Source organism: Cuculus canorus, chromosome 6 (assembly GCF_017976375.1).
Source record: "Cuculus canorus isolate bCucCan1 chromosome 6, bCucCan1.pri, whole genome shotgun sequence".
Lineage (NCBI taxonomy): Eukaryota > Metazoa > Chordata > Aves > Cuculiformes > Cuculidae > Cuculus > Cuculus canorus.
Genome location: NC_071406.1, coordinates 37,965,993 through 37,983,736, shown reverse-complemented (window position 1 = coordinate 37,983,736; position 17,744 = coordinate 37,965,993). Strand labels below are relative to the sequence as shown.

General features: G+C 50.3%; 1 protein-coding gene across 3 annotated transcripts in view; it reads left to right on the top strand.

Annotated features, from left to right (window-relative positions):
* ERBB4 (erb-b2 receptor tyrosine kinase 4) overlaps positions 1-16,721 on the top strand; it is a 669,634-nt gene extending 652,913 nt beyond the window's left edge. For 2 of the 3 annotated variants that reach the window (XM_054070100.1, XM_054070101.1), the window contains exons 26-27: positions 3,636-3,927; positions 7,609-16,720. In XM_054070100.1, coding sequence (XP_053926075.1) covers positions 3,636-3,927; positions 7,609-8,045 — 729 coding nt within the window. In that variant the 3' untranslated portion in view covers positions 8,046-16,720. Of the gene's footprint in view, positions 1-2,154; positions 2,203-3,635; positions 3,928-7,608 lie in introns of all 3 variants that reach the window. The other variant, XM_054070102.1, reaches the window with a different exon arrangement.
* Positions 16,722-17,744: the final 1,023 nt, after the last annotated feature.

Sequence of the window (17,744 nt, the reverse complement as noted above, 5' to 3'; positions counted from 1 at the left end):
CAACCAGCCTCAAAGTCTCGGTCCTTCTCAGCAAGCTCAGTCATTCAGGTCAGAATTTTGGGGTCAGAATCATAGAATCATAGATTCATAGAATCATTTGGGTTGGAAGGGACCTCAAAGATCATCCAGTTCCAACCCCTGAAGTCCAAAACACTACATGTTCTCAGAAAAGAAAGGTAGAAGCATAGAATGTTTTGGGTTGGAAGCCTTATTTTTTCTAGATAGTATTTAAGATGCAACAACAACAACTAAAAAATAACCAATTACACATACAAATCAAGCTGTTTAAGTTCTACTTGGTAAGGTCCAAATGTGTTTTCTGCTCATAGTGTGATTCACGTCCTGGCCAATGAAAGCTGGCTGGGGCTTTCTGTACTTGAAAGCCTGCAGAATGTGACATCACACTGCAATTAGGAGGCAATTTAAAGACATTTAAACAATTCCATCACTTTTTCAGCCCCACTAATTGGCACCACAGCTGGTTTTGCCTCTTTTTTTTTTTTTTTTTTTTTTTTTAGGGTATTAATTCACAGGGTGAAAGAGTAAAGGGTGAAAAATGCAGACAACAGTGGTTTGGAGAAGAGCCAGGCTGTAAGGTTCTGTGTTTGGGGTGTTGCAAGACATGTTTAGTATAGCACAAAAGGGGAGGCATGAAGACAATCCCCTCGCTGTGATCTCAGCTGGCTGTGAAGGGTCTTGTCAGCAAAAATAGCAATAATTGCATTAGTGCCAGTCCATTCTCTCCTGGCATTTTGGGATGGGGCTGTTATTATGTTGTTATAGTTGCATAGCGTGTATTCAAATGGCAGAGTCACAGCCAAGAGGAGCTAAAGATAGGACGGTGGGTTTAGCCTTCTGTGACGAGGGCAGAGCGCAGCGTGCTCACGGGTAGATAACACGGCCATCAGAGAACAGTAGTGCTTTCAGTTTGATAAGCATCGCAACATTTACTGGCAGAGGAGCGTAGCCCTGCGTGCTGACGCCAACAAGAGTTGCTTTTCTAAGTTACCCTTCAAAGATCACTGTGGGCTGGGAACTACGAGCCATTCAAGGCAGCTCTCCCCTTGTTCACCCAGAATCGATGAATATTCATCTGTGAAATCAGAGACATGTAAGCTAAAGGTGTGTGATAGGGCACTGGGTGGTACCAAGTAGAAAAGGTGTGGTTACAGCCACTGGTTTGGTGTCCGTGAGCAGTGGGCAGCAGCAAACTCCAGTCCCCTGCGTGTTTGCACCCTGAAGGGTTGGAGCCCTTTGGAAACCAGCAGCAGGAAAAACTAATGGGAAACAAAGTAATTATGAAGAACTGAACTTGTAGTCTCAAAAATAACATTATGGCAGTAGAAAACGACAAGAAAAAATAAAGAGGTTTTTGTATCATTCTAATTTTCTTCCAAAAAATCAGCATTTCCCCAGTGGAACCCAGGCAGCAGTCAGTAGAGATGCAGCCACTGTGCTGGGGATGTTACAGCACTTTGGGGTCCACAGGGCGGTTCCAGAAACTAACACCAAAATGAAAAGCTCTGCATGGATACTTTGAGGCTTCTCAGTAAAACTGTGATACAGAGGTAACCTTGGAAGGTGGAGAATTTTGAGAGCAGGACCTTGGCACCTTGGAATCTTGACACCCAGCAGCTGCTGTGCTGTTTGGGTTTCCCAAAGCCCAGGGACTGTTTCACCTCTGATACTTAGCTAGCTGTGACAGTCTGACAGTCCTCCACCCTCCTGGTTATCCCTCTCCTGCTTCGTCCCTGGAAAGGAAGCCTTGGCTTAGAGCTCTTTGTCCCCTGCACTTCTCCCACCCTGTCTTTCCTCTGAAGTTAAGCACACGATCTGTCGCTCTTTCGGTACAGTCTACCTGTCCAAAAATTAGACACGAGGCACTTGCAGGGTGCACAGCTGTCAGCGGGTGTGACACGGCCCTCACCCGGACAGGGGAGCTCGGTGCCTCCCCTGGGGCTGGAGAGGCACACACACAGCTTCTTGGCGTTGGTGAGACATTTGCTGTGACTGAATTCTTTGGATTTTGGATTCCATTAGGAAGTTTAACTGCTCTGCATGTTTCTCCCCATTAGCTCATACAGTTCATGTGACTTGTTTCATTCGTGTGACCTCTTGTTCCGTATCCATCATTCCATTTTTCTTTCCTATTAGAGTGAAATTGGACACAGCCCTCCTCCTGCCTACACCCCTATGTCAGGAGTAAGTATTTCACATTCAACCTTCATCCTTTAGGTTCTCCTCTTTCCTTCACTACGTATTTTCTGTTTCAACTCCCTTTTTCCTACATAAATGGCCCAAATGTCAACAGTGAATGAGAAGTCAAATAGTGAGGATCTGCACCCTCAGCCTGGATTCCTGTCCAAGCTCTATGGACCCACACCCAAAATTCTGCCAGCTGTTCTTGAAAAAGCATTTAGGCAACAGGCTTGGATGAACCTATACATTTTCCTCCCTGTTCATAGATCGTGGTGTCAAAATTTCTTCGCCTGCCTTTGCTGACAAGAACAGTGGTGTGTTGAGTTGAAGCACAGAGTTGAGGTACCAGTGTGAGGAAAGGTCACCAGCCTGAAATGCAGGGAGGTGGTGGAATTCCCATCCCTGGAGGGGTTTAAAAGCCGGGCAGATGAGGTGCTCAGGGATCTGGTTCAGTAGTGGACAGGGACGGCTGGACTCGGTGATCTCCTAGGTCTTTTCCAACCAAGTGATTCTGTGATTGTATGAAATGCAGTACCGGATGGAATTACATAGTGTTTGGGTGGCTGTGTGGTTGGCAGGACACCACAAAGAGTTCAGAGTTGGTAGCGTCCTCTATCCCCTATCCCCTTTGCAGAAGGAGAGTTCCCTAACATGAGGTTTAGGGGGTTTATTCAGAAATCAGGGGAGATTGCCAAAGCAATAGAAGAGGAGATACCGTGTTTGCCTCTTGGAACTGTGTGGATTCGACCTCCACATATCTAGGTAGGAAACAAGTTTTCCTGCCCCATTTCCAACTCTGAGCAGCCAGCTCGCTCCCCTCGCTGCACTGATGGTGCTGTCCTGGGAGGGGAAGCCGGCTCAGCGCCACCGGGCAGATGGATGCTTTGCCAGTCCACAACAGAGCCCGCGCTGCTGGAACTGCAGCAGACTGCAGGATGGACAAAGCTTCTCCTGCCCAGTGAAGTGCATCCTTGTGCAACTGGGGTTGTTCAGCCTGGAGAAGAGGAGGCTGAGGGGAGACCTCATCACTCTCTGCAGTCCTGAAAGGAGGTGGGTGCTGGGCTCTTCTCCCAAGTGACAACTGATAGGATGAGAGGGAATGGCCTCAAGCTGTGCCAGCGGAGGTTCAGATTAGACATCTGGAAACATTTCTTCACCAAAAGAGTTCTCTGGCCTTGGCTGAGGCTGCCCAGGTGGAGTCCCTGTCCCTGGAAGTGTTTAAAATATGTGTAAATGAGGTGCTTAGGGATCTGGTTTTGTAGTAAGTAGACAGGTATGGTTGGACTTGATGATCTCAAAGGTCTTTTCCAACCACATGATTCTCTGATTCAATGAATTGTGGCAGGAAAGACTCGGGAGGCACAGAGATGACTTGCTGTTAAATCTTCTCTCTCTTAGGAACCTCCTTTTTCACGCTGCCTTCTCTTTTTCAACAGAACCAGTTTGTGTACAGAGACGGCGGCTACGCTGCAGAAGTGCCGATGCCGTACAGAGCTCCTGGCTGCATCATACCAGAAGCCCCAGTTGCTCAAGGGGCCACGGCGGAGATCTTTGAAGATACTTGCTGCAATGGCACCCTACGAAAGCAAGTGGCAACCTTGGCAAAAGAGGACAGCAGCACCCAGAGGTACAGCGCTGATCCCACCATCTTCATCCCCGAGAGGGTCGTCCGAGGGGAGTTGGATGAGGATGGGTACATGACGCCAATGCGCGACAAACCTAAAACAGGTAAGAAGATTGTCTTTCTGGAGAAGGTCTTGTCTAGGCTGACTGCATTCTCTCTTTCTCTATATCAGTAGCTTTTCACCAAAGAAATGGCTTTATTGAATAACCCAGCAAGGGTGAAACTTTCTGACTTGGTTAATATTTCTTTGCTTGCTGTTTCATTTTTCTTTGCTGAATTTTCTGCTTTGAAAAGCTCAAATGCGCCAAAATGTCAAGTTTGGTAATCCCCCCTTTAACTTCTCTTTCTGAGAAATAACAAGAGAGATGAATGAAAAAAAATCCAACCCCCCCTTCTTATCCAAACACAAATCTTCAGTGATTTCCAAGTAGAGGATCTATCTTTGGCTACTTTGCTTTGTTTATTGATCTTCTTTATCTCCATGGCACTGTGCTTGGTAAATGTCATGTTGAGCGTTTCACAGAGCCGATGCACACAGTTGGCATTTTGTACCCAAGAGAAGGTTAGGATTGAAAGAAAAGATTTGCTTCATTGAGACCATCACTGCAAGGTGAAGTTTGCCCAGATCTGTGCCAGCTTCTCAGTTTGCCATCATTCGTTTCTTCCTTTTTAAATAGTAACAGCAGTCATTTAGGTGTAAGGGGATGTGTCATTAGTAATCTGCTTTCAAACCTTTGCAGTAGCTTTAAAGAAATTAATTGAAGCGAATGTAAATGCCAAGGAACTGCTGAGTTTGGTTCAGAATTTGGAAGCCCTGTGTGTTAATTGGTGGGAATGGAGGGGGTCTTGGGGCTTGACCCATGACAGCGGCAATTGTGGGAGCATGCTCGTGGCCCTGCACTTCAGCAGCCACCCCTGCAGCCAGAGATGTGATGCTCTGAGTTCATTTCAGTGTAAGCCCACACGTGTGTTTGCATCCAGGTTCTCCCTGGGGGTCCTCAGAGCTCTGCAGAAGCACACAGGTGCTGCCCGAGCCCTTGGCGTACAGTAGGAGCAGCTCAGGAGAAAGCCTGAGCCTTCCTGTCTCACTGACACTGGGATGTCACAGTGTGGTCACGATGCTGTGTGCCCTCTGTCAGCTGGGGGTTAATATCAAAGCACTGCTCGGCTGTCATTGCTAAAAACCCTGGTGTTCCCACCTTGCTCTTGACACAGGCACCTGTCACCGTTTGCCTCTGATTCAGTGAGGTTTGAGCTCTGTGGTCAAAGGGACTCACTGGTCTGGAAGTTTTGTTTGTTTTGACCTTGTCCTGGATAAAACCAGAACTGAAGGAGCCGCAGTCCTTGCAGGCAGGAGTGGAGGTGTCTTCAGAGCCCATGATCAGAGCTGTGCTGCTGGAAACTGGAGGTCTTGTGTTGGCACCCCAGTGCACCATCCCTCACTGATTAGCCCATCACTCCCACCGCCGGCAGTGGCTTGGAGACCCTGTTTTGTAGGGAACCTCTAGGCTGTGAGCTGCAAGGAGGAATTAATACTAGAAGTGGGTTTGATCTGATTATTTCCAGCCTTGAATGAACTGGACATTCATTGAAATACCTCCCTGGAGGTGTCTGGGTAGATGCAGTGCTTAGAGATATGAATGAGTAGTGGACAGGTACAGTTGGATTTGATGATCTCAAGGATCTTTTCCAGCCTAGGGATTCTATGACATATCTTGCTGCAGGGATCTCACCCCCAGTCCTTCTTGTCCCTCGCTCACCTGCAGTCCCAGTGTCAGCAACCTCCCTTCTGCCCAGACTGGTTGGTTTTGTTTTGCAATGAGACCTCGTTGTACAGAGCAGGGTGGAACACGACACTCAGCAAAGCTCGGTCTGTGTGTGGCGGTGGGAGCCCTCCCGGAGTGCGTGGTTGTAACCTGCGACAGGCAGGGTCTTTGCAGGCACCAGGGAGGTTTAGATTGGTTATAAGGAAAAAAATATTTATCAAAAGAGTGGTGAAGCCATGGCAGAGAGTGTCCAGGGCAGGGGTGGATTCTTCGTCCCTGGAGGGGTTCAAAAACCACGTAGACATGGCACTTGAGGACATGGTTTATTCAGCATAGTGATGGTTGGACTGAATGAGCTTAGAGGTCTTTTCCAGCCTTAATGATTCTATCATTTGTATTCCTCTTCCCTCCCCTCCTGTCTACCTTTCCACGAAAGCTCCACAGGCCTTAAAACTTTTCTGCAATCCAGCTATGATGTTTTGTGGCGTTAATCCACAGGAAGTGATTGGAAGCCACTGTAACCTGCTCCAAGCCCTGTTGTGGAGCTGATGTAAGGCTCTCTTGTACCCTTTCCAGGGCTCATTTGAATTATTTTTCTCATAATGCTTCGAGGCCCTTTGTCCTTCAGGGATGGAAGGTTTTTAATCAGGCAAATTGTTCTGTTAGAAATGAAGCTGTCTTAGAAGTTAGCCCTCAGGGATGGCTTTTGTGCAGAGAGGCTTAACTAAGATTTCTATAGAGCTTTCTGAATGGAAAGACTGCGGAGCAGAGTGTTTGACTGATATGTCCAAGGTTGCACAGAGTCAGCAGCAGAGGTAGAAGTCACTCAGCATGTTTGGCTCCGTAGATCCTGGACTAGGAATTTCAGGATGAGGGCACAAGCTTCTCAGCGAGAGCTGTGGTTTAGTTTGCTGGTGTGTCTGATGAGTCACTTCGTCTTCCAAGGTCTTCATTTTAATGTGTAGAGTCTATTTAGGTTGTAAATTCTTCACCATAGCATAGAATCATAGAATCACCAGGTTGGAAAGGACCCACTGGATCATCGAGTCCAACCATTCCTAACACTCCCTTAAACCATGTCCCTAAGCACTTCATCCACCCGTTCCTTAAACACCTCCAGGGAAGGTGACTCGACCCCCTCCCTGGGCAGCTGTTCCAGTGCCCAATGACTCTTTCTGTGAAGAATTTTTTTCTGATATCCAGCCTGAACCTCCCCTGGCGGAGCTGCAGGCCATTCCCCCTTGTCCTGTCCCCTGTCACTTGGGAGAAGAGGCCAGCTCCCTCCTCTCCACAACCTCCTTTCAGGTAGCTGTAGAGAGTAATAAGGTCACCCCTCATCCTCCTCTTCTCCAGGCTAAACAACCCCAGCTCTCTCAGCTGCTCCTCTTCAGACTTGTTCTCCAGCCCCCTCACCAATTTCGTTGCTCTTCTCTGGACACACTCCAGAGCGTCAACATCCTTCTTGTGGTGAGGAGCCCAGAACTGAACACAGTACTCAAGGTGCGATCTCACCAGTGCTGTGTACAGAGGGAGAATGACCTCCCTGGACCTGCTGGTGACACCGTTTCTGATCCAAGCCAAGATGCCGTTGGCCTTCTTGGCCACCTGGGCACACTGCTGGCTCATGTTCAGTCGGCTGTCAACCAGCACCCCCAGGTCCTTCTCCTCCGTGCAGCTCTCCAGCCACTCTTCCCCCAGTCTGTAGCACTGCATAGGGTTGTTGTGCCCCAAGTGCAGGACCCGGCATTTGGCCTTGTTAAACCTTGCTTGTGGGCAAGCAAGTCTCTGACCGCCTCCTCTTGGATCATGGGAGCCTCATTCTGCTCCTCTAACTCCTGGGTTTGTAGCATGTGTGTGTTCAACATAGTCAGCACCTGCTGTCATCTAGAGTTCTAGGAATGTCTGGGATGGAGGATGCACAAGTCCAAGCTCTGCTTCTGGTAGTAACGTACACGTGATGGTTGCTGCAGGGATGGATTACTCCCTCTCTTTGCTCATTTATCTTTTATCTTTCCTTAGATTACCTAAACCCAGTGGAAGAGAACCCATTTGTTTCTCGACGGAAGAACGGAGATCTCCAAGCTGTGGACAACCCTGAGTATCACAACGCTCCGAATGGGCAGCCCAAAGCAGAGGATGAGTACGTGAATGAGCCATTGTACCTCAACACTTTTGCAAACACCTTGGAAAACGCCGGGTACCTGAAGAACAATTTGCCGGAGAAAGCCAAGAAGGCCTTTGACAACCCAGACTACTGGAACCACAGCCTGCCCCCGCGGAGCACCTTCCAGCACCCGGACTACCTGCAAGAGTACAGCACAAAATACTTTTACAAACAGAATGGACGGATCCAGCCCATTGTGGCAGAGAATCCTGAATACCTCTCCGAGTTCTCCCTGAAGCCTGGCACTGTGCTGCCCCCGCCGCCCTACAGACACCGAAACACAGTGGTGTAGCGACCGCGGTCTCTGGAAGTGGAAAGGCAACCCCTTCTAGCTGCCTCACTCCTTCTCTCTTGCTCTCCTCTCTCTCCCCGTCCCCCTTCCCTCCCTTTCTTTCTCCCATGAGCTTCCTCTTCTTGCCAGTTCACTCGTTTTTGATGTTTCCAAGTGAAAGAATGTCTTGGAGTCATTTGCAGATTGGGTTGGGAACCTGGAAGGAAGGAAAGAGACTGAAAGAAGGCGTGTACAGCCTGATGTTTCTCGCTTTCTGCAGATCCAGAGGGTTGGATGGTCCAAGAAGCCAGACCAGTAAAGGCCGGTAGCAGCGTTGCCTGCTGCCGAGCTAGTTCTCAGTGATTCAACCCAGCCACGGAGAGGCTGTTCTTTCAGGAGGAACTGTTGAAAGTCTGTACAGCATTCCTGGAAATCTCATTGCAGTTTCCATTAGGGGGAAAAAAATGGACAATTTTTATATCATGTGTGATAGCATAGTAATTGAGATTGAGAATCCAATTTCTTTCTCTAACACTTTCTATCCCAGCAACTGAAAATGGCTAACCTGGCTTTTCATAATCGTTCAGATCTTCATCGTGGCTTTCCAAGAAATGATGATGTGACTCTTAATAGACGGCGAAACCCTTTTTCTGAGCCACACCATGATTTTGTGCCAATTCCTGACCACAGAGACTCCAGCTCAGACCCAGTTCACCACACGACCATTTTTATATATATCCCAACATGACAAACACAAAAAAACTCTTTCAGAAGAGAGTGACAAACCCAGTCCTCCAACAGGTTCTTTTTGAAGCCAGAAGACAGGCCAAGAAACCAAGATTTTTACGCAAAAAGCTTTGCTTTCCTCTTTTATACCTGCTGATACATACCAAGACCCAATCTTCCTTGTTTTTCTTCTTCATGCTCATGGGAGGGAGTCAGGGATGCTGTCAGGCAACACGGAGGACGAGCTGGAGAACTGGAGAGTTGGGTCATGAAGCTGGGTGTTCTGTGGGGTGGTGGTGGGAAGGGTCCTTTACACCAGAAGACAGACACTGGACTGGAGAAAACGCACATAGCAGTTCACTGGAAAGTTAGTTTGCACTTAAGCTCCGATTTTATTTGAACTGTTTTCTGGATTTTTGAATGAAGCAATATGGAAGCGACCAGCAAAATACAAAATAATAATTTTAAGTTAAAAAATAATGAATTATATGTAAAGAATGACTGTGGAAATGCCAAAATGAAGCCAATTGAGTCTTTGGAACAATGTCTACCAGTTCTGAGAGGCCATTGCCATTGCATTGACTGCTTCAGAGAATACAGTGACAGAGCAACCAGCTCTTAACAGGCAGCAGAGCAAGCCCTGAAAGGGTTTGGAGGAGACAAATGCCGTGCTCTGGCTTGCGCCACAGGACGGAATACATTTTTTTATCTAAAAGGAGGATTACTCTGGCACAGAAGACGGTGCATATGAGGTTTGAGAAGTCCAAAACGTGCATGACTCGCAGAGCTTTCCGCCTAAACTGTAAATAAGTATGAGTCAGTCTCCCTGCACTTAGTTCTGCTTTCATCCACCTCGGTTTTTAGGTAGAAAACACCTCCCCACACACTCCCCCCAGCCTGCTCCTCCTCTTTGGAAATATCTTTCAGCCAGAGTTCTGGACGTTTTTAGCAACCTGAGGCAGATGGAGCTGGGAAGGGAGGCGTAAGGGCCAGAGACGCCGGTGGCTTGCTCCTGACGTGCCAAAAGCCGTGGGCGTACCTAGTTCCCACCAAAAATCCTAAGGAACTCTTAAGTACCTTTGAAGATCTGCCTACATCTCTATCTATCAAGGCTTTTAAAGGAGAAGAAACGATGCCCGGTGGGTGGCAATCTTAGGTGATACAACAGTATTTCAGTTTATGCGCTTTCAGTACTGTTAAAGTCAAGGTCTTTGGGGGGACGTAACCTGGCAACAAAACCAGCAACAAGCGGTGGTCTGGAAATGGCATCAAGCTCCTCCAGATTTCTGCCATCTCCACCGCTTGCCGCCTTTAATTGTAGGGAAGCTGAGGAAGGAGTAAGAGACGAGCAATAGTTACCCAGATCTTGGTGGCTGAGGGTCAGCTTTGACAAAGGTATGAAGGGATTTCAAACCTGGGCTGGTTGTTATTGCTTGTAGAGAGGAAACAAATCCTGTGTGATCACTAGGTCAAGGTTGGGTCAGCCAACAGCCTGCCCCTGGTGTGTTCAGGCCAGCTTGGAGGGATATTCCAGCAGGGCGGATATTCAACCCATAAACGAAGTAAGTAGCTGGAGAGTCTGAAAACAGCAAGAACAGGTACACATCTTTAAAGCTCTTGAAAGGAGATGTTGGGTCAGGTGGTACCAAGGTGAGCAGCAGACCACCGACATGGCATAGATGGTTACAAAAGCGTCATGCGCCCGAGATGCTGTGCCTCTTCCTGGTGTCCTCCCGTAACTCCTCATGGTCTTGGCAGGGGATGGGGGTGCAGAGGGGCAGCATGCGGTCCTCCAGGTCTCCCCTCCAGCAAAGGTTTGCCCGGGCAGTGCTCACAGGGCGTCATCTAAGCAGGGACAAAGGGCTGCCGGGTTGGGATGCTATCACCGAGCTGCTCGGGGACAAAGACCGGCGCGGGGCTGGGGATGTCCTGCTTTGGTGCAGAAGCTCTCCATCGGTCGGTGGAGAAAGGTGTTGATTTTTCCCTGAACAGAGTAACGGCTGATGGAGAAAAGATAAAATCAAATCCTGGTACAGCTTGGGTGTTTGAATTCCATGAGGTGCACTCCAAGGCTGGTGGGCAGGAGGACGGGCACCTCTGAACCCGGGTGGGATGCACTGGGAATGAAAGGTGAGACCCGTGTGTCACGCTGGTAATTAAGCAGTCGGAACAAGCCCATGTAAATAATTGTGGGTTTTAACAATTTAACATTTTATTTCTTACAAAACTTGAATTATTTATTCATTTTCATTGTCGAGTGTGATATGTTATATTAAATAGCATGGAAACGCAGAGGTTCCTTCAAGTGGGGCAGCATGAGGGCCAGAATGGGAGCGCTGGGGCGCTGAGAGGTGGCCAGGCTGTGTCTTGAGTAGCTGGGGGCAAATGAAGGGTTAATGGACACAGTAATTCCTGAGGATGGAAAAGTCTGACCAGACTGCAGCCCCGCAAATGGGTGGCCTTTCTCCTGAGTTCCTGGTTTGAGTTGCAGAGGCCAGAAATGGCCCTTGTGTTTCCATAGGTGACCTTTGTCAGTGCTGAGTGTCTAGTTAACCCCTCCCTTTCCCCTGGTTTGGTGGACGCAGCCCCGAAGCGTGTGCATGTGTCCTCTGGAAGAGCGGCTCCGCTGAGTTGCTTGGGCAGGTTTGTGTCTCTTTGCCTAAGAAAGGTTGGCCATGGTGAAAGAACAAGAGCAGAGCTGTTTGGTCGCTTCAGTCGCCGCAGCAGAAAGACCCGTCTGGCTCTCGCTCAGCGCTTTGCTGCTGGCGTTGGGGAGGGACCTTGGGCGAAACCATGGTGAATACTGAACTGTTACAGTTATATTGTGAAATCATTACAAGGGTCAGGCTTTTAATGAATGGTCATAGAATCATAGAGTAGTTTGGGTTGGAAGGGACCTTAAAGATCATCTAGTTCCAACCCCCCTGCCATGGGCAGGGACACCTCCCACTGGATCAGGTTGATCCAAGCCCCATCCAACCTGGCCTTGAACCCCTCCAGGGATGGGGCAGCCACAGCTTCCCTGGGCAACCTGGGCCAGGACCTCCCCACCCTCAGTGTGAAGAAATTCCTCCTTATGTCCAGCCTAATTCTGCCCCTCTCCAGGTTATCCCCATTGCCCCTCGTCGTGTCACTCCAGGCCTCTGTAAACAGCCCCTCACCACCTTTCCTGGAGCCCCTTTCCCTACTGGAAGCTGCTCTAAGTTCTCCCCAGAGCCTTCTCTTCTCCAGGCTGAACAACCCCAACTCTCTCAGCCTGTCCTTGGATGGGAGGTGCTCCAGCCTCACAGATTTGGGGGAAAAGCAGGTATTTCCACGCACAAATTGCATTTTATCACCACAAAGCAGGAGGTGAGAGCAGCAGCCGAGGTGTTTTGTCCGGGTGTTATGAATCCCTTGGTTGTACAGAGGTGTACGGTAGTTTCGTGGATCATATGCTGAGCCCTCCCATTCATGGATGTTCACCTTTCCCGTAGCCTGTGTGACAGCAGAGCAGGGTCTCACCTTCCAGGAGCAGATACCGAGTGTGCCGGCCCTTGTCCGAGCACAGAGTGAGGCGCTAAATGCGAGAGAGCAGCTGCTTGTGTTTTCCTGCTTTTCTTAGATGTTATGACCCCCCCTGTGGCTTTTTTTCCATACAGAGGTGGATACTGGAGCTGATTCACTTGCTGTAACATAATTGAGTGAAGCCAACTGCTTCCAAGATTCCTTCTTCAGCACTCTGTAGCCAGGGGGGATTTCACTGTGGGCTCAGCTGTAGCAATGTTTACAGTTTGCTTTCAAACCGGTTGGAAGCAATGGGAATAAATCCGAGCGTGTGCCGGCAGCCGGAGCCACCGCCTGGGTCTGCGTCAGGGAGCTGCAGGTTGCGTGTGTCCATCCTGGTTGTGCCGCTTGGTTGGTAGAAAATGCATTTCTTGAGTGCAGGAATTGAATGCAATGATCTCAGCCCATGGGTTTCCCGGATCAACGGGGAAATACCTTTCCCTTCCCATCTCACAGCTGGGGAGGAAAAGGCTCTTGTGGTGCTGGGGCAGGGCAGGCTGCACGCGTGCGCCCGTCCCATATGTGTTGGCAGCCAGAGTTGAGGGGGAGTCAGAAGGAGCGTTTCCCCACCTCAGCCACCACTAATCCCGGCCCAGAAGAAAGGAGCAGCAGCCCTGGCTCTCCGTGGATCCCTTCCTTCGTAGCTGGAGCTGGAGTGGGCAGGATGGGGGACTGGTAACTTGCTGTGAGGTAAGTCAGCCTAGAAATAGAGCTTGGGCTTGGATGGTTTCATTTGAGGATGGACCCATACAGGAAATTCAGATATTAAAGAAATCCCTTTTTTTTTCCTGCTGAGGAGGCCGCGTGTGTGTCCTGTGTCGTGGTGGCAGCTAAAGGAATGAGGGATGGCTAAAGCTAAAGGAATGAATGAATGGGCTCCTTTATGGCAGCCGGGAGATGAGGAGGCTCCAGCAGAAGTCAGGATAAGGCTGTTGATCACTTAATTCCCCCAGATCATCCCAGTCAGCCTCGCTTCCCTCAGGAGCCCCGGCATCTCGATGGGAGGGGCAGCAGCCATAGAATCACAGAATGCCCTGAGCTGTCAAGGACCCACAAGGACCATTGAGTCCAGCTCCTGTCCCTGCACAGGACAACCCCAACATTCACACTGTGGGGCTGAGGGCGTTGGCCAGACCCTGCTGGAATATTGTCAGGCTGTGCCTGCTTCCCTGGGAACTGTTCCAGGGCTCCACCACGCTCTGGGGGAAGAACCTTCTCCTGATGGTCAACCTAACCCTCCCCTGGCATCTCCGTGCCGTTCCCTCGGGTCCAGAGAGAACAGTTCAGTGCCGCCTCCTCCCCGTGTGACATCTCTCTCCCCTCAGCCGCTGCAGCACCCACGGGCACACGGACACCTGCACCCTTTTAGGGGGAAGCACTGGGATTAACATAAGTGCCTCGGGGACTACCAGCTGGGGCACCACATGCAGGTCAGGACGGATTTGTCCCTGACTTCGCATTTACCAGGCTCTCCAGCCCGTTTTTCCAGTCCCATTTTGGAATCATTGAGCTCAGGTAGGAGCTACTGACCTGCTTTGTAGGCTGTTTAGCTTCAAGGTGAGTGGTGGAACAGAGGCGTTGGCATGAGCCTCCGGTTACCAGCCACATCTGTGGCTCTTATAAGCACCACGGGGGGGACAGCCTCACCTCAAATTCCCTTCAGCAAGTGATTTTCCCAAGCTGGTGTTCCTTGCAGTGACACAGTGACACTAGTGCTGTCACTTGCAATATTGCCATCCCTGTGGATCTGGAACAACAGCTCGGCTGTTGTTACATAAAGTCCTGGATTTGGGGTGAAATGGGGTTTTTGTTCTAGGTTGGCTGTAATATTCACCCTCCGCAATAAGCCAGGGGCTGCGGTCGTCCCGCAGGGCAGCGTCGCTCTGTGTAGATGAGTCCCCCTCTTCCATTTTCTGACTCTCGGTACAGGCAGATAGGGTCACTGTTTGGAATAAACGGCAGAAATAAAGCTCTGGGGTTAGAAGCACCGCTCAGAAATGGCCACAAATCACATCTTCACCTTTAACTTTACTTGAGCCCAGGGTCACATCCCCGTACTGGTGTGCGCATCGGTACCTTGTCCTGCTCGTTGCTCTTGGGGCATCGGTGATGGACAAGGCTGCGTCGGCCGTGCCGGAGCTGCTGGTGGGTGAGATCGAGCGCCATGGGGGGGGCGCACAGGTGTGTGGGCGGTGGTGGGACTCGCTCACACTGCAGCCGAGTGCATCTCCCCCTGGCAGAGGCGCCTCCACCCGCTGGCACCTGTGCCAGCGAGCCAGGAAAAGGCCCAAGGGGGGAACCTAGGGCTGTTATGGGTTAGAAAATTGGAGTCAGAGCCACTTTGCATTTTTTATTCATTAATTTTATGAGAGTGGACCTTGGTGGAGAAGGGTTTTCGGGGCAGATTCCAGGAGCAGGGTGAGTGATTGCGTCCCAGTCGCCCTCCCCAATCAAAAGCCATGAGCTCATGCTGCGGCTGCAGTGTGGTGACACTGTGGTGACACCGTGGGGGCAGCTTGGCCGGTGGCTCAGCCCCTGCCCCACCTTTGAGCCCTCGTTGGGAGAGAACACTGTATTTTCCAGAGCATCCGAAGACTGCGCCCTTTTGGGATAACCACAGTAAGAAACTGTGAATGGTATTTTATAACGTGAGTGTAGATAGGTAACGCCGTTCCTTTGGGGTAAGGTACAACGACATATGTAGCATAAACTGGTACTGCTGTTAAATGGGTCGATATTAACTGAGCAGCTGTGTGGGGGCAGCTAACTCTGAATGCACAACGCGGAGCCCTCGCAGACGGGGGCTGGGGAGCCTCACGGAGGGGTGACGTCCAAAGGACAATGCAGGGCAATGAAAACACATCTTTTTTTATAGCATTTTAATGTTGGAAATTGGTGCACATTCGATACATGGTTCATAATGGCTTTTAATCTCTTTTTGTTTGGCCGAGTTTTTGCAATTTCCCCAACATCCTCAGCTGGAATTTCTGATGAGGCAGCAGCCCGGGCATAGGGAAGGGAAACTGAGGGGGAAACAAAGTCTCTTTCTAAAACCAGAGGTAGCCAATATTTCCGAACCCGGTGGTCTTGAACTGTTGACATTGTCTTGTCTGGTGAGGCTCACATTCCCAGGCCCGGAGGATGGCGTTTCTGTCCCCTTGGAATCAAAGGCTGAGCCCCATCTGGGAGGTGCCGCAGGAGCAGCACCGAGGTGCTGTGAGACCCCCCAGCTCCTGCAGGACCAGCAGAGAGCGCAAACCCCTGCTCCTGCAGGAAGACCACAAGTCCTCTGTGATCCCCCCCTACTCCTGCAGGACCAGCATGGAGCTTGTCCTACAGGAGCTCCTGTGTCACCTCTCCTCCTGCAGGAGCAGCATCCATGTCCTGTGTGACACCCACTCCAGAGGCATCCCCGTGACCCCCAGCAAGGTGGGTGAGAGGCAGCGATGGGGAGGGTCAGGGTTTCAGCCAATTCTCCAAGCGCAAAGAGACAAACCACCTCTACCCCTGCCTTACCAAGTCCCGTCAGGAGCAGAGAAGCGTGGGGCCGTCGGGGCGCTCCCGCCGCGCAGCGATGCATTCAGAGTTAGCTGCCTTTCTGAAACAAAAAGAACTACAAAACCTACTGTATGTTACTTTGAAAATGTGAATAGTATTTTTATAGCTTGCTGAAGCCACAGCTTAGTTGCATTTGTAAATAAGGATAATGTTGCTTTTATTTTCCTTGTGGCCACCATTCTTTGGAACATAATTGTCCTTAGGGTTGATTTGTATATAGGTAATTTGCTCGTGATTTCAGCCGCTCCTCCCCTTTTCTTTCTCCCCCTTCCCACCCTCTGCGTTTTTTTGGTTAGAAAGTACCATTTTTGGCATTCTGTGTGATTCTGTGTTCTAGCACTATTGTGGTGTGTTCCGACTCTGCACTTGCTTACACCGTAGGGTTTGCCAGTTGTGCGTGGCGTAACGTTCCTTTAACCTTTCCTTTCTCATATTTTAGCTAGCGAGGATTCTGCACTGTTACAATACTGACTTGGGTTAATATTAGGTACATATTTTAGCACAATTTCCCTTCTTTTTCATGGTTTCTTAGTTGGGTTTTTTTCCTTTTCTTTCCTTCCCTCCCCCTTTTTGTCTTGTTTGGAGGCTGGGGAGGAACCTGTGGAGCTCTCTGTGTGGTTCTGTTTCCCCCGCCGCCCCCCGTGCGGTCCCGAGTTTCTCCTCGCGGTCCTTGGGGTAGAGCTTTATCTGTTTGTTCGGGCAAATGTAGACTGCGACCCACCTCGCATCACCCCGCGCTCATCCCGGCTCAACAATTTGAAAACTGTTCTGCCTTTTTGTTACATGAATCTGTCAGAAATATATTTTTAATTTAATATAAATGAAATTCAATAAAATATGAAACAAAGTCTCCACTTGCAGGTGAAATTTCTTGCCAGGGCTTCAAGACTTCCAGCCCTGCGGGCTCCCTGCGTCCTGGTGGAGCGAGTGGCCTCAGACCCTGCGCCAGGAAAGCCTCACGCTGGGCATCTTGGCTCGTCTGGGGGGGTTTATCCTGACCCGAACCTACACCAGTGCCTCCCTGCCAAAACCCAACCACAGACTGGGTTGGGCTGGAATGGACCACGAAGGTCATCCAGTTCCAACCCCCCTGCAGTGACAGGGACATTTTCAGCTCCATCAGGTTGGTCCAACCTGACCTTGAAAGCCCCCCCCTTTCTGCCCAGCCCACCCCCTTGGGGAGAGGCTGGTGAGCGGTGGCGCAGCCCCATAGTGCATGCGAGGAGCGTCTTAGGGGAGGACAACCCCATCCCGACATCCCTCTGGCACTCAGGTCGGTCTCTGTGTGGGGGCTCCATGCCAGGGAGTGTTGGGTGGCACTGGGAGCGTTGGTGAGGGGAGGGCAAAGGCTGAGCAGCCCCTAAAGCTGCAGCAGCCTGAAAAGCACAGCCCCCCTGAACCCCCAAGACACCCAGGAGCACCTGTGGGGCAGCGATGCTCCCACCCACAGTGGGAGTACCAAAGGTTCTCCTCCAGCACCATCCTCCTCTTGTGAGAACCCACAACCCCTCACACCCCTCGCTGTGAGTTGAACCCCCAGCCCGTTACCTCACAGGGTCGTGCACGGTTCTCTTAAAGGCCTGTGAATGCTTTGAGTCCCACACCCCGATTCACTCACCTGCAAACAGGCTTCACTCTCCCATTGCAGCTCCGGCCACAGCGAGGTTGATTTATGGCCTCATTGCTGGAGGGGATACTTGGGGGTGGTATGGTGTGTGTGTTGCTTATTAAACCACAAGAACTCAATGCCATAAATCAAATTACAACAAAAGAACCTCTAATATGCGAGGTTGCAGCCTCCAGGCTGCACAACCTCTCCCGCTGTCACACCAGCACCACGGCTTGGCCAGTTGTGGCTCTGGCTTTGCCAGATTCACCTTTAAAACCCGA